The 22,529-nt window shown below is 47.7% G+C and overlaps 1 protein-coding gene across 1 annotated transcript; it reads left to right on the top strand.

The window, feature by feature from the left end:
* Nucleotides 1–22,183, top strand: LOC131273155 (NBPF family member NBPF4-like). Its single transcript, XM_058275403.1, has 16 exons — nucleotides 1–10; nucleotides 307–409; nucleotides 745–959; nucleotides 2,395–2,443; nucleotides 3,239–3,414; nucleotides 4,951–4,999; nucleotides 5,795–5,970; nucleotides 7,507–7,555; nucleotides 8,351–8,526; nucleotides 10,062–10,110; nucleotides 10,906–11,081; nucleotides 12,618–12,666; nucleotides 13,462–13,637; nucleotides 14,918–15,157; nucleotides 20,078–20,265; nucleotides 21,019–22,183. Exons 1-16 carry the CDS (start codon nucleotides 1–3, stop codon nucleotides 21,052–21,054), a joined length of 1,917 nt encoding a protein of 638 aa, XP_058131386.1. The 3' UTR covers nucleotides 21,055–22,183.
* The last annotated feature ends 346 nt before the right edge of the window (nucleotides 22,184–22,529 follow it).

Raw genomic sequence — 22,529 nt, 5'->3', positions numbered from 1 at the left:
ATGAGCCTTGGTAAAGGGGCCCGGGATTCACCATGAGACCTGAGGGAACATGAATTTGGCTTGATTCATTGCAGTTGAATCAGCCTTTTCCAGTTACTCTGTTTCCATGGGCTAGATTTTCATTTCTCATCTCTAAAATGGTCAGGGATCATGCCATGTAGCTGGAGATTGAAGAATAAAAAAATAGAAATCCCAGCTTTGAGTCTCACACTTGGGTTATTTTTGACTAAGGAATGGACCCTACCTCCTCCCTTGAAGGCAGCATGTCCAGCTTCCACTGAGGCAGTCATGTCTCTCTTTTCTCAGAGCCTGGACAGTATAAAGACATCCTGGAATCCGTGCTGGGGGAGAAGCTGCAGTTTGAGGAGGAGGAGCTGGCAGAGAAGCCTGCATCTGCTGTGAGGCTCAGGTAAGGAGGGAAGGTGGATAAAGCTCTGCCATGGGGCAGCTCAGCTGAGAAAAATAGAGCAAGGGCAAGGGCAGAAATTTACAATCCGAGTACAGATTGGCCAGATATATATCCAAAAATTAAATAGCTGTATCGTAAAATATGGTGGAATTTTAAATCATTAAAACCAGTCATTCAGGGGAACAAATGTAGTTCAAGTGGTTGAGCGCCTACTTTCCAAGTGTGACGTGCCTGGTTTGATCCCTGATACTGTCTAAAAAACAATAAGCAAACAAACAAAGAAAGAATTATTCACGCCTTTGCATTTTTAAACTTTCTCTCATGTCCCATCATAGGAAACACATTTCCCCAATTCATGATCACCTGCAAGAGCTGCTCCAGATGAGGCAGAAACTGCAAGTAGGGAGAGATGTCTCTTACATGCTCCATCAGCTCTTCAGAGACCTACTCACCAACAATGAACCTGACAGCTCCCAGTGGCTGAGCTTTAGAAAGAAACTGGATCAAGGAGGCAAGCTGGCAGAGTGCCTCTACCACAAGCTCCAGTCAGGTAAGTTGGCCACAGGCCCTGAGGACCCAGAGTTGCTCTGATTGCCAGGGTCAAAAGAGAGCCACATCTCCCCACCTCTGGAAAGGACAACTGTATCTGCTCTCTACCTTCACAGGGGGCATTTGTGGCCACAAAGCAATCAGGATTGCCTGCATACGAGGTCAGAAAATAAATAACTAGGTTGGAGGTCACATTATTAATTATGTCTCCTTCATTACTCAATAGAATATGGCTTTTTGGGAAGTAAGAGCACCCAAAGAAGTTTAATTGACCAAAGTAAGGTGGTGAGAAGAAGTATTGTGAGACTGAAGGAACTCTGGGGTAGATATGAAACATTACCCATCCTTTCTATGTAGGCATCAGGGTTTGATTTCTCATTCAGGAATTTGGGTTTCAAAACCAGCAATAAGAATCCAAGTGTGGGAAACGCACTTTGGCCCAGTGGTTAGGGCGTCCGTCTACCATATGGGAGGTCCGCGGTTCAAACCCCGGGCCTCCTTGACCCGTGTGGAGCTGGCCATGCGCAGCGCTGATGCGCGCAAGGAGTGCCATGCCACGCAAGGGTGTCCCCCGCGTGGGGGAGCCCCACGCGCAAGGAGTGCTCCCGTGAGGAAAGCCGCCCAGCATGAAAAGAAAGCGCAACCTGCTGAAGAATGGCGCCGCCCACACTTCCCGTGCCGCTGACGACAACAGAAGCGGACCAAGAAACAAGACACAGCAAATAGACACCAAGAACAGACAACCAGGGGAGGGGAGGGGGGGAATTAAATAAATAAATAAATCTTTAAGAAAAAAAAAAAAAAAAGAAGCCAAATGTGTTTCACAATTATGGTATTAGGAAAAATGTAATATTTATGAATTCACTTCAAAATAGTCTAAAGACCCTGTGTTTTCTGTGAGTGTACGTACTTGAAGTAGTAGCATAGGGTAGTTTATATGAAATGATGTCCATAATGAATTTCTTGTATTAACACAGTAGAAGCAGATATCTAGTCCCCATGAAGGATCAAATGTGTAGAGGTAAGTGAAGCAGGATGATTTTTCCATACAATAAAGACAAAAGGGGGTCAGGGTTAGACCTCTGAGGGGTCATAGAGCTACTGTGTCTAGAAATCATCAATATCAGAGAATGGAGATTAGCTGGGAAGTTCAAATCATTCGTGAAAAAAAGAAACTTAAATATTTGTCCTATTAGAGATACTCAAAGGATGATAATGGTACAGAATAGGAATATATTACCAATTGGATTAGAAATCCACCGAATGAACTTTCTTGAAATACAAACTAGGGGGGCTTTCCGTCAGATGCTCTTAGTGTCCCTTGAACTCATCCAAAAATAATTGGGTTTCCATGATCACTTTAGGCTACTGTCTTGATAATAAGCGAAACTCAAGCAGTTCCCTGTATGACCGGGCATTTGTTCATTTCTTTGCAGAAAGTCCCGAGGCTGCGGCGGGTGAAGAAGAACTGCCGCTGGAGGCCAGGTAAGAGCCAATGATCAGGCGAGGGCCATTAGCAGGAAAAACTTGGACAGTACCTCCCAGAAGGAACAGGCAGAGAGGTCTAGAGTAGCCCCAGGTTCTAGCGCGTGCGGAACTGATTCCATTCCCTTCACCGGGGATGACGCCCTTCTCTCACGTAAGGCTTCTCTTCTCCTCACGGTCCTGGAGTAGCCAGTCGGACCTCAGGTGAGCTAGTATAACTGGCCTCAGGGAGTGTCTACACTCACAGAAACCACCTGTCCTCCCCTGGGTGGGTCACAGCACGCTGAGATGTATGTCTGCCTGCAGCCCTCTTTGACTTAGGTTTCGGCAGATTGCTCGTAGAAAAGAATGTAAGTGCAGAAGAGGTATCGTACATGTGAAAACGCTCCGAGAAAGAGACGTAGGAGGCATTGGTCTGAAAAAAAAAAACGGCAGTGCCTCAGGGACAAGTACTCCTTAGGCCTCTGCACGTGAAACAACGACAATCGAAGTCCCTCTCCGGGTTCTCCCGGGGTGCTCTGTGCCATCCTGGCTATGTGCCTTACAGAGGGAGCCGAGCCCCCTCCGTCAGGCAGTCTCTGGCCTGTGTACAGGTGACTCGTCACCTACCTCTCGCTCTCTCCTGCCCAAAGGGCACCGCGACTTGCCCTCGTCCCAGCAGGGTGGCTTGCTTCCATGTCGAGAAGCCCTAGCCTCTGCCTGCCCTGACCTCTCTCTCAAGCCTCCTGTCAGGACCTGGTGGTCCTGTGCTAGGTCATCTTCTGGGTTTCAAGTCTCTCTCGTCAACTCCACCAGGTTCTACCGTCCAGAGCAAGAGGCAGAGACGGTGAAGGAAGTCCTTTGGGACACCGTGGATGAGCGTTACCTGGCTCCCTCGAGTCTTCCTGACCTGCCTGGTTCCCTCGGGCCTGGCCGCAGGGGCGGCTTCCTGTTCGATGACTACAAACTTGACTTGGCTGTGGACGAAGCCCGTGAGTACACCGTTTGGAAGAGAGTTAACTTCCACCGGACTCTCAGAAGGCTTCTCCTTCTTTGGGCTCGCCATTTCTGTCTCGGCTGAGAGGCGTCTTTGCACATAATCCCTGTAGACCCATGTCGATTTGAAAATAGTCTCTAGGAACAAACGTGAAACTCAGACATGGGTTGAGTCGGGCATCTGCACGCTCCCGCCTCACCTTGCGGGCCCGCGGTGGGTGTAGCTCACAAGGCAGCCCTGGGCGTGGAGGAGGAAGCGGCCAGGGCTGACTCTGAGTGACCACTGCCTCGCATGTACAGCCCTGGCCCGCGGGAGGTCCTCTCAGAAAAGGCGGGCCACCTTGTCTCCCCTGAAATGCTTTTGCCCGCCTTCCCCTGGCAACAATATCCCCGGACAACCTATGGCTAGGGAAGGAGGTTGGCCGTCTCTTGGCTCTACTTCTGGGGGTGTTGCTTACGTTGAGTCCTGGGCTCTAGGCCCCAGTCTCTCCTGGCCCAGAAGTGTCCCAGTGTAAATCCCGTGGCTGTGACACAGACCTTGTGACACAGACCTTGTCCCCAAGCCCGCGAATGGTCCCAGATCGTATCGTCTATGAAACTCCAGCCCGGTTTTTCCCTTCTGAACGTTTGTAGAGTCCAACCATCAGGCTAGTAACAGGAGACGCTCGTCTAGGCCAAGAGCAATCAGGAGGTCTCGCTGGGCAAAGCCTACGTCTTGCAGCAAAACTTGTAGACAGCACTGCGTCCAGTTCCTTAGGAACTCTGGGAAGACAAGAGATGTTTACCTCTGCCCAAATCAGGGATGAGGACCTTGAGGATTTCCCCCCATCCTTTCTTCCTGAGGGCAAGGGGGGTTGAGTTATAATCATGGATTTCGGTTTCCACAAGTGCAATTTGGCACAGCTCGTGTCACATGGTTGTGATAGAAGGAAAAGTGTAATCATCCTGAGTCCAGGTCAGAAAAGCAGATACAGCCTCGATTTGGCCTCGGTTTAGGTGCCGGATGCCGTAGCTCGATGTGGTTAACCCTGGAGCACTCCCCATAGTGAATGTTTCCCGTGTGAACACAGTAGAAGCCGATCGATAAGTCTCTCGGAAGGCCCAGTGCGTAGGGAGAGGTGTGTCAGGATGACTTTTCCGTGCCGTCCAGAAAGGAATGGGTCTGTGTTAGAGCCCCGATGGCCGTGGAGGGGCTGTGTTTGCCCAGGAGATTCACGGCAGGATGGCAGGCACAGCTGGGAGAGCTCCAAGGCATGGTTAAAGAACATGTTTAACACTTGCCCCATTGGATACGGAGCACGGCACGACAAGGATCCAGATGGGGAAGGTTTGGCCTGAAGGGTTAGAAATGCAAGCCCGTCGATTTTCGTGAAATACAAACTAGGGGGGGCTTTCCGTCAGATGCTCTTAGTGTCCCTTGAACTCATCCAAAAATAATTGGGTTTCCATGATCACTTTAGGCTACTGTCTTGATAATAAGCGAAACTCAAGCAGTTCCCTGTATGACCGGGCATTCGTTCATTTCTTTGCAGAAAGTCCCGAGGCTGCGGCGGGTGAAGAAGAACTGCCGCTGGAGGCCAGGTAAGAGCCAATGATCAGGCGAGGGCCATTAGCAGGAAAAACTTGGACAGTACCTCCCAGAAGGAACAGGCAGAGAGGTCTAGAGTAGCCCCAGGTTCTAGCGCGTGCGGAACTGATTCCATTCCCTTCACCGGGGATGACGCCCTTCTCTCACGTAAGGCTTCTCTTCTCCTCACGGTCCTGGAGTAGCCAGTCGGACCTCAGGTGAGCTAGTATAACTGGCCTCAGGGAGTGTCTACACTCACAGAAACCACCTGTCCTCCCCTGGGTGGGTCACAGCACGCTGAGATGTATGTCTGCCTGCAGCCCTCTTTGACTTAGGTTTCGGCAGATTGCTCGTAGAAAAGAATGTAAGTGCAGAAGAGGTATCGTACATGTGAAAACGCTCCGAGAAAGAGACGTAGGAGGCATTGGTCTGAGAAAAAAAAACGGCAGTGCCTCAGGGACAAGTACTCCTTAGGCCTCTGCACGTGAAACAACGACAATCGAAGTCCCTCTCCGGGTTCTCCCGGGGTGCTCTGGGCCATCCTGGCTATGTGCCTTACAGAGGGAGCCGAGCCCCCTCCGTCAGGCAGTCTCTGGCCTGTGTACAGGTGACTCGTCACCTACCTCTCGCTCTCTCCTGCCCAAAGGGCACCGCGACTTGCCCTCGTCCCAGCAGGGTGGCTTGCTTCCATGTCGAGAGGCCCTAGCCTCTGCCTGCTCTGACCTCTCTCTCAAGCCTCCTGTCAGGACCTGGTGGTCCTGTGCTAGGTCATCTTCTGGGTTTCAAGTCTCTCTCGTCAACTCCACCAGGTTCTACCGTCCAGAGCAAGAGGCAGAGACGGTGAAGGAAGTCCTTCGGGACACCGTGGATGAGCGTTACCTGGCTCCCTCGAGTCTTCCTGACCTGCCTGGTTCCCTCGGGCCTGGCCGCAGGGGCGGCTTCCTGTTCGATGACTACAAACTTGACTTGGCTGTGGACGAAGCCCGTGAGTACACCGTTTGGAAGAGAGTTAACTTCCACCGGACTCTCAGAAGGCTTCTCCTTCTTTGGGCTCGCCATTTCTGTCTCGGCTGAGAGGCGTCTTTGCACATAATCCCTGTAGACCCATGTCGATTTGAAAATAGTCTCTAGGAACAAACGTGAAACTCAGACATGGGTTGAGTCGGGCATCTGCACGCTCCCGCCTCACCTTGCGGGCCCGCGGTGGGTGTAGCTCACAAGGCAGCCCTGGGCGTGGAGGAGGAAGCGGCCAGGGCCGACTCTGAGTGACCACTGCCTCGCGTGTACAGCCCTGGCCCGCGGGAGGTCCTCTCAGAAAAGGCGGGCCACCTTGTCTCCCCTGAAATGCTTTTGCCCGCCTTCCCCTGGCAACAATATCCCCGGACAACCTATGGCTAGGGAAGGAGGTTGGCCGTCTCTTGGCTCTACTTCTGGGGGTGTTGCTTACGTTGAGTCCTGGGCTCTAGGCCCCAGTCTCTCCTGGCCCAGAAGTGTCCCAGTGTAAATCCCGTGGCTGTGACACAGACCTTGTGACACAGACCTTGTCCCCAAGCCCGCGAATGGTCCCAGATCGTATCGTCTATGAAACTCCAGCCCGGTTTTTCCCTTCTGAACGTTTGTAGAGTCCAACCATCAGGCTAGTAACAGGAGACGCTCGTCTAGGCCAAGAGCAATCAGGAGGTCTCGCTGGGCAAAGCCTACGTCTTGCAGCAAAACTTGTAGACAGCACTGCGTCCAGTTCCTTAGGAACTCTGGGAAGACAAGAGATGTTTACCTCTGCCCAAATCGGGGATGAGGACCTTGAGGATTTCCCCCCATCCTTTCTTCCTGAGGGCAAGGGGGGTTGAGTTATAATCATGGATTTGGGTTTCCACAAGTGCAATTTGGCACAGCTCGTGTCACATGGTTGTGATAGAAGGAAAAGTGTAATCATCCTGAGTCCAGGTCAGAAAAGCAGATACAGCCTCGATTTGGCCTCGGTTTAGGTGCCGGATGCCGTAGCTCGATGTGGTTAACCCTGGAGCACTCCCCATAGTGAATGTTTCCCGTGTGAACACAGTAGAAGCCGATCGATAAGTCTCTCGGAAGGCCCAGTGCGTAGGGAGAGGTGTGTCAGGATGACTTTTCCGTGCCGTCCAGAAAGGAATGGGTCTGTGTTAGAGCCCCGATGGCCGTGGAGGGGCTGTGTTTGCCCAGGAGATTCACGGCAGGATGGCAGGCACAGCTGGGAGAGCTCCAAGGCATGGTTAAAGAACATGTTTAACACTTGCCCCATTGGATACGGAGCACGGCACGACAAGGATCCAGATGGGGAAGGTTTGGCCTGAAGGGTTAGAAATGCAAGCCCGTCGATTTTCGTGAAATACAAACTAGGGGGGGCTTTCCGTCAGATGCTCTTAGTGTCCCTTGAACTCATCCAAAAATAATTGGGTTTCCATGATCACTTTAGGCTACTGTCTTGATAATAAGCGAAACTCAAGCAGTTCCCTGTATGACCGGGCATTCGTTCATTTCTTTGCAGAAAGTCCCGAGGCTGCGGCGGGTGAAGAAGAACTGCCGCTGGAGGCCAGGTAAGAGCCAATGATCAGGCGAGGGCCATTAGCAGGAAAAACTTGGACAGTACCTCCCAGAAGGAACAGGCAGAGAGGTCTAGAGTAGCCCCAGGTTCTAGCGCGTGCGGAACTGATTCCATTCCCTTCACCGGGGATGACGCCCTTCTCTCACGTAAGGCTTCTCTTCTCCTCACGGTCCTGGAGTAGCCAGTCGGACCTCAGGTGAGCTAGTATAACTGGCCTCAGGGAGTGTCTACACTCACAGAAACCACCTGTCCTCCCCTGGGTGGGTCACAGCACGCTGAGATGTATGTCTGCCTGCAGCCCTCTTTGACTTAGGTTTCGGCAGATTGCTCGTAGAAAAGAATGTAAGTGCAGAAGAGGTATCGTACATGTGAAAACGCTCCGAGAAAGAGACGTAGGAGGCATTGGTCTGAGAAAAAAAAACGGCAGTGCCTCAGGGACAAGTACTCCTTAGGCCTCTGCACGTGAAACAACGACAATCGAAGTCCCTCTCCGGGTTCTCCCGGGGTGCTCTGGGCCATCCTGGCTATGTGCCTTACAGAGGGAGCCGAGCCCCCTCCGTCAGGCAGTCTCTGGCCTGTGTACAGGTGACTCGTCACCTACCTCTCGCTCTCTCCTGCCCAAAGGGCACCGCGACTTGCCCTCGTCCCAGCAGGGTGGCTTGCTTCCATGTCGAGTGGCCCTAGCCTCTGCCTGCTCTGACCTCTCTCTCAAGCCTCCTGTCAGGACCTGGTGGTCCTGTGCTAGGTCATCTTCTGGGTTTCAAGTCTCTCTCGTCAACTCCACCAGGTTCTACCGTCCAGAGCAAGAGGCAGAGACGGTGAAGGAAGTCCTTCGGGACACCGTGGATGAGCGTTACCTGGCTCCCTCGAGTCTTCCTGACCTGCCTGGTTCCCTCGGGCCTGGCCGCAGGGGCGGCTTCCTGTTCGATGACTACAAACTTGACTTGGCTGTGGACGAAGCCCGTGAGTACACCGTTTGGAAGAGAGTTAACTTCCACCGGACTCTCAGAAGGCTTCTCCTTCTTTGGGCTCGCCATTTCTGTCTCGGCTGAGAGGCGTCTTTGCACATAATCCCTGTAGACCCATGTCGATTTGAAAATAGTCTCTAGGAACAAACGTGAAACTCAGACATGGGTTGAGTCGGGCATCTGCACGCTCCCGCCTCACCTTGCGGGCCCGCGGTGGGTGTAGCTCACAAGGCAGCCCTGGGCGTGGAGGAGGAAGCGGCCAGGGCCGACTCTGAGTGACCACTGCCTCGCGTGTACAGCCCTGGCCCGCGGGAGGTCCTCTCAGAAAAGGCGGGCCACCTTGTCTCCCCTGAAATGCTTTTGCCCGCCTTCCCCTGGCAACAATATCCCCGGACAACCTATGGCTAGGGAAGGAGGTTGGCCGTCTCTTGGCTCTACTTCTGGGGGTGTTGCTTACGTTGAGTCCTGGGCTCTAGGCCCCAGTCTCTCCTGGCCCAGAAGTGTCCCAGTGTAAATCCCGTGGCTGTGACACAGACCTTGTGACACAGACCTTGTCCCCAAGCCCGCGAATGGTCCCAGATCGTATCGTCTATGAAACTCCAGCCCGGTTTTTCCCTTCTGAAAGTTTGTAGAGTCCAACCATCAGGCTAGTAACAGGAGACGCTCGTCTAGGCCAAGAGCAATCAGGAGGTCTCGCTGGGCAAAGCCTACGTCTTGCAGCAAAACTTGTAGACAGCACTGCGTCCAGTTCCTGAGGAACTCTGGGAAGACAAGAGATGTTTACCTCTGCCCAAATCGGGGATGAGGACCTTGAGGATTTCCCCCCATCCTTTCTTCCTGAGGGCAAGGGGGGTTGAGTTATAATCATGGATTTGGGTTTCCACAAGTGCAATTTGGCACAGCTCGTGTCACATGGTTGTGATAGAAGGAAAAGTGTAATCATCCTGAGTCCAGGTCAGAAAAGCAGATATAGCCTCGATTTGGCCTCGGTTTAGGTGCCGGATGCCGTAGCTCGATGTGGTTAACCCTGGAGCACTCCCCATAGTGAATGTTTCCCGTGTGAACACAGTAGAAGCCGATCGATAAGTCTCTCGGAAGGCCCAGTGCGTAGGGAGAGGTGTGTCAGGATGACTTTTCCGTGCCGTCCAGAAAGGAATGGGTCTGTGTTAGAGCCCCGATGGCCGTGGAGGGGCTGTGTTTGCCCAGGAGATTCACGGCAGGATGGCAGGCACAGCTGGGAGAGCTCCAAGGCATGGTTAAAGAACATGTTTAACACTTGCCCCATTGGATACGGAGCACGGCACGACAAGGATCCAGATGGGGAAGGTTTGGCCTGAAGGGTTAGAAATGCAAGCCCGTCGATTTTCGTGAAATACAAACTAGGGGGGCTTTCCGTCAGATGCTCTTAGTGTCCCTTGAACTCATCCAAAAATAATTGGGTTTCCATGATCACTTTAGGCTACTGTCTTGATAATAAGCGAAACTCAAGCAGTTCCCTGTATGACCGGGCATTCGTTCATTTCTTTGCAGAAAGTCCCGAGGCTGCGGCGGGTGAAGAAGAACTGCCGCTGGAGGCCAGGTAAGAGCCAATGATCAGGCGAGGGCCATTAGCAGGAAAAACTTGGACAGCACCTCCCAGAAGGAACAGGCAGAGAGGTCTAGAGTAGCCCCAGGTTCTAGCGCGTGCGGAACTGATTCCATTCCCTTCACCGGGGATGACGCCCTTCTCTCACGTAAGGCTTCTCTTCTCCTCACGGTCCTGGAGTAGCCAGTCGGACCTCAGGTGAGCTAGTATAACTGGCCTCAGGGAGTGTCTACACTCACAGAAACCACCTGTCCTCCCCTGGGTGGGTCACAGCACGCTGAGATGTATGTCTGCCTGCAGCCCTCTTTGACTTAGGTTTCGGCAGATTGCTCGTAGAAAAGAATGTAAGTGCAGAAGAGGTATCGTACATGTGAAAACGCTCCGAGAAAGAGACGTAGGAGGCATTGGTCTGAGAAAAAAAAACGGCAGTGCCTCAGGGACAAGTACTCCTTAGGCCTCTGCACGTGAAACAACGACAATCGAAGTCCCTCTCCGGGTTCTCCCGGGGTGCTCTGGGCCATCCTGGCTATGTGCCTTACAGAGGGAGCCGAGCCCCCTCCGTCAGGCAGTCTCTGGCCTGTGTACAGGTGACTCGTCACCTACCTCTCGCTCTCTCCTGCCCAAAGGGCACCGCGACTTGCCCTCGTCCCAGCAGGGTGGCTTGCTTCCATGTCGAGTGGCCCTAGCCTCTGCCTGCTCTGACCTCTCTCTCAAGCCTCCTGTCAGGACCTGGTGGTCCTGTGCTAGGTCATCTTCTGGGTTTCAAGTCTCTCTCGTCAACTCCACCAGGTTCTACCGTCCAGAGCAAGAGGCAGAGACGGTGAAGGAAGTCCTTCGGGACACCGTGGATGAGCGTTACCTGGCTCCCTCGAGTCTTCCTGACCTGCCTGGTTCCCTCGGGCCTGGCCGCAGGGGCGGCTTCCTGTTCGATGACTACAAACTTGACTTGGCTGTGGACGAAGCCCGTGAGTACACCGTTTGGAAGAGAGTTAACTTCCACCGGACTCTCAGAAGGCTTCTCCTTCTTTGGGCTCGCCATTTCTGTCTCGGCTGAGAGGCGTCTTTGCACATAATCCCTGTAGACCCATGTCGATTTGAAAATAGTCTCTAGGAACAAACGTGAAACTCAGACATGGGTTGAGTCGGGCATCTGCACGCTCCCGCCTCACCTTGCGGGCCCGCGGTGGGTGTAGCTCACAAGGCAGCCCTGGGCGTGGAGGAGGAAGCGGCCAGGGCCGACTCTGAGTGACCACTGCCTCGCGTGTACAGCCCTGGCCCGCGGGAGGTCCTCTCAGAAAAGGCGGGCCACCTTGTCTCCCCTGAAATGCTTTTGCCCGCCTTCCCCTGGCAACAATATCCCCGGACAACCTATGGCTAGGGAAGGAGGTTGGCCGTCTCTTGGCTCTACTTCTGGGGGTGTTGCTTACGTTGAGTCCTGGGCTCTAGGCCCCAGTCTCTCCTGGCCCAGAAGTGTCCCAGTGTAAATCCCGTGGCTGTGACACAGACCTTGTGACACAGACCTTGTCCCCAAGCCCGCGAATGGTCCCAGATCGTATCGTCTATGAAACTCCAGCCCGGTTTTTCCCTTCTGAACGTTTGTAGAGTCCAACCATCAGGCTAGTAACAGGAGACGCTCGTCTAGGCCAAGAGCAATCAGGAGGTCTCGCTGGGCAAAGCCTACGTCTTGCAGCAAAACTTGTAGACAGCACTGCGTCCAGTTCCTTAGGAACTCTGGGAAGACAAGAGATGTTTACCTCTGCCCAAATCGGGGATGAGGACCTTGAGGATTTCCCCCCATCCTTTCTTCCTGAGGGCAAGGGGGGTTGAGTTATAATCATGGATTTGGGTTTCCACAAGTGCAATTTGGCACAGCTCGTGTCACATGGTTGTGATAGAAGGAAAAGTGTAATCATCCTGAGTCCAGGTCAGAAAAGCAGATACAGCCTCGATTTGGCCTCGGTTTAGGTGCCGGATGCCGTAGCTCGATGTGGTTAACCCTGGAGCACTCCCCATAGTGAATGTTTCCCGTGTGAACACAGTAGAAGCCGATCGATAAGTCTCTCGGAAGGCCCAGTGCGTAGGGAGAGGTGTGTCAGGATGACTTTTCCGTGCCGTCCAGAAAGGAATGGGTCTGTGTTAGAGCCCCGATGGCCGTGGAGGGGCTGTGTTTGCCCAGGAGATTCACGGCAGGATGGCAGGCACAGCTGGGAGAGCTCCAAGGCATGGTTAAAGAACATGTTTAACACTTGCCCCATTGGATACGGAGCACGGCACGACAAGGATCCAGATGGGGAAGGTTTGGCCTGAAGGGTTAGAAATGCAAGCCCGTCGATTTTCGTGAAATACAAACTAGGGGGGGCTTTCCGTCAGATGCTCTTAGTGTCCCTTGAACTCATCCAAAAATAATTGGGTTTCCATGATCACTTTAGGCTACTGTCTTGATAATAAGCGAAACTCAAGCAGTTCCCTGTATGACCGGGCATTCGTTCATTTCTTTGCAGAAAGTCCCGAGGCTGCGGCGGGTGAAGAAGAACTGCCGCTGGAGGCCAGGTAAGAGCCAATGATCAGGCGAGGGCCATTAGCAGGAAAAACTTGGACAGCACCTCCCAGAAGGAACAGGCAGAGAGGTCTAGAGTAGCCCCAGGTTCTAGCGCGTGCGGAACTGATTCCATTCCCTTCACCGGGGATGACGCCCTTCTCTCACGTAAGGCTTCTCTTCTCCTCACGGTCCTGGAGTAGCCAGTCGGACCTCAGGTGAGCTAGTATAACTGGCCTCAGGGAGTGTCTACACTCACAGAAACCACCTGTCCTCCCCTGGGTGGGTCACAGCACGCTGAGATGTATGTCTGCCTGCAGCCCTCTTTGACTTAGGTTTCGGCAGATTGCTCGTAGAAAAGAATGTAAGTGCAGAAGAGGTATCGTACATGTGAAAACGCTCCGAGAAAGAGACGTAGGAGGCATTGGTCTGAGAAAAAAAAACGGCAGTGCCTCAGGGACAAGTACTCCTTAGGCCTCTGCACGTGAAACAACGACAATCGAAGTCCCTCTCCGGGTTCTCCCGGGGTGCTCTGGGCCATCCTGGCTATGTGCCTTACAGAGGGAGCCGAGCCCCCTCCGTCAGGCAGTCTCTGGCCTGTGTACAGGTGACTCGTCACCTACCTCTCGCTCTCTCCTGCCCAAAGGGCACCGCGACTTGCCCTCGTCCCAGCAGGGTGGCTTGCTTCCATGTCGAGTGGCCCTAGCCTCTGCCTGCTCTGACCTCTCTCTCAAGCCTCCTGTCAGGACCTGGTGGTCCTGTGCTAGGTCATCTTCTGGGTTTCAAGTCTCTCTCGTCAACTCCACCAGGTTCTACCGTCCAGAGCAAGAGGCAGAGACGGTGAAGGAAGTCCTTCGGGACACCGTGGATGAGCGTTACCTGGCTCCCTCGAGTCTTCCTGACCTGCCTGGTTCCCTCGGGCCTGGCCGCAGGGGCGGCTTCCTGTTCGATGACTACAAACTTGACTTGGCTGTGGACGAAGCCCGTGAGTACACCGTTTGGAAGAGAGTTAACTTCCACCGGACTCTCAGAAGGCTTTTCATTCTTCTTCTCCCCATTCTCGTCTCAGCTTTGGTATACTTTGTCTTCACTTTCCTTTTAGAGACTAAACTTGATTATAAAATATGTCTGTCATCAAATCATAATCTCAGGCCTCTGATGTGTCAAGGCTTTTTTCATTCATCCTAGTTTGAATTCATCTTCAGTTCACTAGAAGTGGTGCATGGAGCTTCCAAGGCAGCTCTGATGGAGAGTGTGAAGAATCCAAGTCCGACTCTTCAGCCCTCTTTTTTGTGTGTGTGATCCTATCCATTATGTACCCAAGCTCTTTGACTCCTTCCTGTTGCCATGTACTCCTTAGCTCCCAGGAACTTCCCAGTATACTGGCCTTCAAATATAATGATTTCGAAGTCCTCTCTCTTTTAGATCAGACCTATAGGGAACACTTATGATAGAGAAAAGTCTCCTACTGGACCTCAGGGAGTCTGTAATTTCTTTGTGCCCCGTACTTCTGTCTAGGCTGAGACACGTGGCCGTGTAGATGCCCCTGTCAAACCATCTCCTTTTGAAACTGCCTCTAGAAGAGATTTAACCACAGATAGCAGAGTCAACTATCTTCACACTTTTCCTCATCTCCTGTCTCATGCCTGTCACCCCAGCCATCTCTGGGTAATGGAGGGGAGAGGAAACTGGCAGGGTCTGTAGAATGAAAGGATCAAGTGAATCACAGGCACAAGGGCAACACATGCATGCAGGTGTCTCCAAGAGCTCCCTCTTTAAAATGGTTCATTTCAGTTCCCCTGAATTATTCTTGTGAATCTTCTTCCCTGAAATGGGTGCCTTGAGCACATATTGCTGTCCAAGGAGTCAGCCCTCTTGACTCTAATTTTGGAGCATGTCTACCCTCTTTGTTCCTCAGATCTGCACCAGTCTGTCTCTTTTCTAAGTTGGTTTGTCCTTGGAGCGATATCACCTGAGTGCCAGACCATAAGCTTCACCAGCATGGGCTGTGACTGTGGCATTCATTTGCACACACATCCCCATGCATGCCAGTGGATACTGTCCTCTTAGTGGCACTAATTTTCATCTCGGTATCCCCTGGCACCATATGAAAGGTGACATCTTCACACAGTGGTGCCTGTAATTTTTGCCTAGATATTGAGGATCAGGGTGCTGTCACTGGGAGGAAAAAGAAGGGTGTTCTGGAGAGAGTTTATCAGAGCAAGAACTTAAACTGATTATCCTAAATACCTCTTCTGCTTTCAGCTCCCAGCTGTGATGCCTACCACCCAGGCCCCCTGATTGGACACATGAGCCATCCCATCTCGTATATGCAAGGCTTGCAGCTGCAGCTGACGCCAAGCCCTTTGGTTAACAACTGCCTCCAATTGCAGCTGCAGCGCCAGTGGGATAGTGGGGATTACAGAGCTAGGTTCAGCCCTTTCTCCACCATCTGGAGCTTCACAGCCAATAATGAGCCTGCAAACAAATGGTCATCTGTGCAAGGTAGGAAATAAGAGAAGAATAGGACACTCTAGTCAGCCTGTACTTCATGAAAGTGATCTGGGTAAAAGAATGGGACCTCTCCCTTGCTTGCTTAAGCTCTCATTGAATCCCATGATTCTCTAAAACTGCAAGATCAGTAAGTTCATTGGATTTAGGATCAGATATGGCCTGGCCATTTACCAGCATTTGTACTTGTCCAAGTTACTCATGTTTTAGGTCCTTTCATCTCAGTTTCATCATCCGTGAAACCAGAAAAATAATATCCACCTCCTATAGGAGCATTAAGCAAGATAATATTTCACAATGCATTCTTTAATAAAAATTATTCAGTAAATGGCAGGAGTATGTAATATTAGCGTTGTATTTCTCTGGTCCCTTATTTTCACATCTGAAGTAACATTTTTTTGGTCGAGACCCTCCCTTCCCTGCATCTCAGAAGGCTGTTTGCCAGTTGTCTTCCTCTTCTCTTATCTTCCCTCATCAAGTGAATTTCTCCTGTTTCACACATTGTGTATAGGTGTAAATCCTGGACACACAATTCAGTCTTCTGATAAATCAAGCTTCTTTTTCTGCTCACTGTTCACCCCCACACCTTTATTTTTTTTTAAGATACTTTCATAAAGTAAAGTATGCAAAACAGCTTATTTTATGGTACTCCATTTAAATATTCATTTCCCCCTCACTTTTGGTGGCCATGCCTTCAGTTTTTTTCACATCAGGATCTACTTTTTCTCCAATAATTGTGGTGCTCAGCTTTCAGCACATCACATCTACTTTATCTGTGCTATGTTAATCACTAGGTGCTCAGCTGTACAAGGATGCCCTCCTCTCTGAAATGAGGAACAGACCATCCTCACAAGTGCTCTTTTTAAAAGAAGGACAGTAAACTTTATTTTTAAAATAATTTTTAGATTACAAAAAAGTTACATGAAAAGCTCATTAAAAATTCACATTTGTTTAGGACTAACCTACATAGAGTAATCATCTAAAAACTCATCATTGTGACAGTTATCACTACTTCACACATCTGACAAATACTGGAGGAGGCTACTTCCATTGTTATAACTTCTTTTTTTTTTTTTTTTTTCCTCCAGTATCTTATTTTGTTCCTTTTATAAGCTTGAAAGAAGTTTTAGGTTACAAAAAAGTCACATAGAAAATATAGGGGATTCCCATGTACTTAACACTCTCCCCCGTTTGTTATAACTTCTTTATAGACAAAAACTTAAGCACAAATCAAAATTTAGAGAATATTCACATTTGGATGTCTTTTTGGCTGAATTTTCAAAGATTGCACATATAACAAAACCACAACTTTGAATGAAAATACATATAAAAAACATAAAGCCTTGTAACATACTCTACAGAAGCCAGGGACCCAGAGTGAACGGTAAGAGCAGTATATTCCTAGGAGAGAAGGCAATCACTCATTTCCTTTCTCATAAAGCAAAAGTCAATGATTCAACATTTTAATAACACTGACCTAGCTATTACTGTTCAGGAATTTGCCTTTCAAGTTGCATCTTCAAAATATATTCATCCATATATTTGGATTAAATTCATACATCAAAAACATTTTTCTCAGAATTCTAATCTTAAATATAAGCCATTACTTAACAAAGAATTGTCCAAATATTGTACAATAATGCTACCATTTAGATTGATATGCTTCATCTGGAAAACTCATCTAACAAACAGGACTTTTGCCCTGTTTCTCCAGAACAAATGTCCCTGTTTCTAAAATTTTAAATGATAATCATGAAAGACAGATTCAAATAATTCATGCTATGCATTTTCCTTCATCAAGCTTTGATGAAAACAGAATCATCTGGTGTTGGAGCACCATCTTCCTTCTCAGTTACGGTCTCTACAGTCCCAGAAGCAGACACAATAACCGTTCTTTTACTTGTTAAAGCCATCTTTGGTTTCTCAGCAACAGATGCAGAGACAGCAACAATTTCATCACTTTCAAAGTCATATTCAGGATTTGACTTTGGTGAGAAATCTTACTTCTGCTGCTGTTTCACTCTGTTTAATCCTCTCTGCCACTTTCTGCTACTCCTGGAGTGTTCTTTCCATATTTCAGGGTTCATTGGATAGATGTGAAGGACTACTTGAAAACTTTGTTTTGCCTCATCCCTTTTGTCCTTCACCTTTCTCTTGTTATGTTTTTCTATTTTTGTCTTCTTACCCTTTGGTTTACCCTTCCTGATACTCTTCCTTTCTAAACTCTTCTCCAAATTTCTTATCCTAGTTTTTTTTCCTATAGGCTGCAGCACCCCCTTGAATATACTTTGCAAATCTGGTCCCTTGGTAACATGTTCCGTCAGGTTTTGTCTGTCTATGAAGGCTTTGAACTCAACCTCATATTTGAAGGACATTTTTGCTGGATACAGAATGTTTGGCTGGCAGTTTTTCACTTTCGGGACCTTAAATACATCCTACCACTTTCGTCTCTCTACCATGGCTTCTGATGAGAGGTCAATTTTCCCTTGTGTCTGATTCTTTGCTTTTGTCTTGTCCTTTCAGGATCTTCTCTTTATCTCTGATATTTGTCATTCTGAATAGTAGGTGTCTCGGGCAGGCCTATGATGATTTATTCTTTTTGGGGTGCATTGTCCTTCTTGGATGTTGATTTTTATATCTTTCATAAGTGTTGGGGTGTTCTCAGTTATATTCTAAAATGATCTTACTTCCCTTTTTGCGTTCTCTTCTTCTGGGGCATCAATAATGTGAATGTTTGTGCATTCTGCTTTGCCATTCAATTGTCTGAGACTCTTCCATTTTTTCTATTCTCTTCTATTCTCCTTTCTTTTTCCATTTCAGATCTTGTCTTTGAAAACACTAATTGTGCCTTCAAGCAATTCAAATCTGCTCTTAGGTGCCTCTAATATATTTTTAATCTCATCCACTGGGTCTTTTATTTCCATAAGGCATGTTATTTTTTCTTTGCAGGCTTTTATATACTTTATTCTCTCTCAGTGTCTTCTTAAGATCCTTGTTTCTTTCATCCTGTTTTCCTTTAACTTTTTGAAATGATTTACAAGAGTCGTGTGTTTATCACAGATTGTCTTAAATCCTGTATACCTTTCAATATTTGGTTCTTCTTTTGGCTGGGCCATTCTTCCTGTTTCCTAGTATGGCTTATAATTTTTTGCTGATATGTAGGCATCTGAGTATAGTGTTGTGTTTAATCTGATGGCTAATTTCTTTCTCTTGCCTAGTTTTTCCACAGTTCTTCTTAGGTCTTTGGTTCAACTTATTCTCAGTCTTTAAAAATTGCCCATCATAAGTTTTCAAAATTGGGTCAGGACCTCACATTTGGGGAATAGATTTTCTCCCAGGGGATGGATACAGAGAGCAAGAACAGTTTTTGTTTATACTGTTTCCAGACAGGCCAAGAGATGGTGCTGGCCAATACATTTTTCCATAGAGGTATTTCAGTCCTGGCTTTGTGTGTTCCTGTGTTGAATCCAGATTAGAGATTCTAAGTGGATTTTTTGGCCAAATCCACAGGAAAAAACCATGCAGGTTCCTTTTCTCTTGAAACAGCTGACAGGAAGGACAGTGTCTGTTCCGATCTCATTTGGCTACATTGAGACAGGGGTTTTACCTGAATGTAATATCTTGGGGGTGGGGGAGCGGAGCCCTTCCTGGCTGCTAGGGGGGCTTGGTAACTCATGTTTCTTATTTTTGCTTTTCTCTATTCTGCACCCTCCTGAGAGTTGTGAAACACTGTCCTGGACTAGTGACTCTCAAAGCAGGTCCCTCAGACCACTTTTTGTTCTTTCTCCATTGTTTTTTGAGTGCACCCAGCTCTGCCTGTTAGTCTGTCTCCATCTTCCCACAGTCCTCACAAGTGCTATTTTATCTTCAAGTGTTTGATGTTATCTTCTCTTCCCTTTAGCCCCTCCTTTCCTTCTTGATTTCCCACAACAGCAAACAAGACTCAAGGCCACCAGCTAGGTTGTGCTTTCTCCTACTCACTTCCCACCCAGGCCATGTCATGAAATCAGACCAAATGCCAGCATTTGCAGAAAGAGTCATTGTAGGTAGGACTCTTAGTTTTATTCTCCCTCTCCTCCACCCTGTGATTTCTATCTGGTCCCTAACAGGTCATCACTTTCCCACTCTGACATCTCTCTCTCCTTCTGTTTCTACATTTTTTGAATTCCAACTACTAGAAGAGAGATTAGAATGCCATACTCAATATCACTAAAATCCTCATTAATCATATTTTCAATTAGATATATACACACAAATATAGATGTACACTCATATCTTATGTCATAGTAATGATATTTATTTTCTATATATATTATACAAGGGTTATATATAACATATATCATGTATTTAAGCAAGTACCTTAAATCCAGATGAAGCCTGTGAGTACTCCATTATAAAGAGAATTAACTTCCACTGGAAACTCAGAAGTCTTCCACAGTTCTTTTTTCCTATGGGGTTTTACTTCATATTTTTATTGTGTTAACTTCACTCCAGTCTCTCCATTTCCAATAACAGTCTGCATCCAGTGCAATTTCCTTGCCCTTGCCCTCACCACCTATGGACAATTCCTTTTTAGTAACTCAACTTTTATTTAATATTCAATATTGGGAGCTGTTTCCTCCTAGCACTCTATTATTGTTGAATGGAAAAGAGATCTACAAGAAGGAAATTACTAAAGTGTCTATACTCTCACTGTGTATATTATTGTTTAATGGAACAATGATCAAGAAGGAATTAATATTGAAGTGCCTCTACCAGGCCAGGAATTTCTATTGGCCTTGTTTGTTCCCAGAGACTTATGTTCTTTGATGCCCCCTCTTAGACTGATAAAATGTATCATAGTAAGGCTTTAAATAATGGAACCTGTTTAGCCATGTTTTTATTTTTCATAACTGGATTTTGATGCTTCCATAGGCATGAAAACCTCTCCCAAGGTAGAGTGTGATTCTCTTGAGAATCCAGCAGCCAACAATCATGGGTGTCAAGTCATTGGCCACACTGATGCCACCAGTGCCTTGAAAGAGAAGATTTTGAAAAGAAAACTGCTGCTCAGTAAGAGGAAGTTAGCATGCCGATTCCCTGGCCTTCATGCTCAGACAGAGGTAATCACACATCTGTGGTTCTTTGGGGCATGTCTTCCTTCTTGCTTTTTCTATGGGATCATTGCTCATTCTCCCACTGCAGTTTTACTTCCTTATTTGCGCCAAGAGATGGTGTTACCTCATCTAGTTCTGCCTGTTTTTACCTTGAAGTTGGTCCAGGCCACACCCTGCCAACTCCATCTCCTGTTTATTTTCTGAACTCTGCTTTGTTTCACAGCTGCTGTCCGGCTGATCACACTCCCCTTGCCTCACAATAACAGGGAAACCCTGGGACTTCAAATTTGAGGAGGGTCTGTTTCCCAGCAATGTGCCCTCTCATTCCTACTGCAGTCAGTTTCTGAATTTGCTGTTTTTATTTTAAACCCAATCCCAGTCTGGAGGTGTGAAAATCTGATTTTGTTCTACACAAAGGGGACAGAGGTGAAAACTGGCAGCTGAGGAAAGAGTGGTAGGGATCAGACATGGCCTCTGTGCAGTGATGAGAAGGACCATTGCTGGTTCCTGGTATGGGTTGGGCAGATCTCTGTCTTCCTCCATAGACTGGACTGTATTTTAAGGGGGGCCATGTTTCCTTTAATCTGAGGCTGTCACTACCCCTGATCCATTCCACAGCTCCACCATTTAGGATCATAAATTCAATAGAATCTCAGTACAAGCCTGATCTCTCTCACAATTTAGCAGTCACTCCAGCTCAACTACCAACAATCACTGACAAGGAATCTCATTTGATTTTTTTTTTCTTTTTTGTCTTAGATATTAAGTTCTGCTGGAAAGATGCTACTAATTTGAATGAAATGATTTTTTTGAAAAGTACCTTCTCTACCTGACCAAAAAAAAAAGTATAAAACAACAGTCCAAGTTGAAGTCCAAACAGACCCTTGGAGCCATTCATCCCTGGGGATCAATTTCACAGCTACCAGCCACTTCTTATTTTTAGTCCAAAAGTGTATATGGATTGGAAAAATCATCTTCTTTCCATCTTCAAATGTGATTACTACTTAGCGGGACCATTGCCAAATTCGACAGGCAAATATGAGAGTCCTTAATCCTTGCTCCTTTCCATCCCCAACTATTTGTAACTGGAGGAAGGAGCAGGTGGAAGAAACAGCATGTCAATTGGACATCTTTTGACAGCAGATGGGATTGCTAGGAAGCACACAGCATTAACTATGCTGTGGTCTTGCTCAAAAATTTTAACTTGAATTTAATCAGGAGGAAATTATCAGACAACTACAGAATATATTCCATTCAACAAGACAACCTACTTGTCCTCTTCAAACAATCAACATCACAAACAACTATAATAACACAATGGCGTGGATGTATTTTTGGTTCACAACCAAGGAACTTACTCTGTAGTACTTTTGAACCAAAAGTGTGTCCTCACTGTTTTGTTGTCCTAGTTCATAGTGATGTTGAATTTTTTGAAGAGGCCAGGTCAGGTTTCTCATGGAATGTTCTATATTCTGAAGTTGTTTGATTATTTTGCTCAAGACTAAATTCAGGTTAACATTTTGGGCAAGATTTCTGAAAGATTGTGTGCTTCCTAGCACATGCCAGTAGAGGGATGATGTCCAGTGCGTCCACCAGCATTACTGTGGTCCTAGGTCTGGTCACCCGGGTAAGGAGGGGTCTAGCAGAACTCTGCACTGTGGAGATATATTATTTTATTTTTATGATGCAGTAATCTGGAGAGTGGTACTTTGAGAGTAGTTAATATCCTGTTCTATAATATTTCTCTGAATTTCCCAGCTTCTTTGATCATCTCTGCTCCTTGGCAATTACACTATTTGTGTTTCTAGGTTGATAATTTCCTAATTTAGTCATTCTTCTATTGTTTTAATTGCTATTATTCTGCTGTAAAAAAAAAATAGCTTTCCCAACCCTTTCCTTACTATTAAATTTGTTTTGACTATCACTATGGACTCACGTATTTTTGATTCAGTGTGGTCATTATTTTTGGTTTCATATGGATATATATCATCATAAATATAATTTTCCCTATTTATATTTATTTTTACAACTCATGAGCTGTAGACTCTCTTAACTGTATGTGTTAGATTATATTACTGCATTTCTCCATGTTATTTCTTTTGTTTGAGCATGTGATGTTTGTGTGTTATTTCTTACTGAGGAACAATAGTATACGCTATGTTTACAATTGCAATAAAATCTATTAAGGTACGCAACATCTTTTGTTTGATTTACAAGTTTTAAAAGATATCTCTCCACTTCAAACTTCTACCCCTTGATCAATGACCCTA

The sequence above is a fragment of the Dasypus novemcinctus genome, chromosome 13 (assembly GCF_030445035.2).
Source record: "Dasypus novemcinctus isolate mDasNov1 chromosome 13, mDasNov1.1.hap2, whole genome shotgun sequence".
In the NCBI taxonomy this organism is placed as follows: Eukaryota; Metazoa; Chordata; class Mammalia; order Cingulata; family Dasypodidae; genus Dasypus; species Dasypus novemcinctus.
The sequence above is the reverse complement of the archived record's forward strand: the minus strand, read 5'-3'. Positions and strand labels throughout refer to the sequence as shown.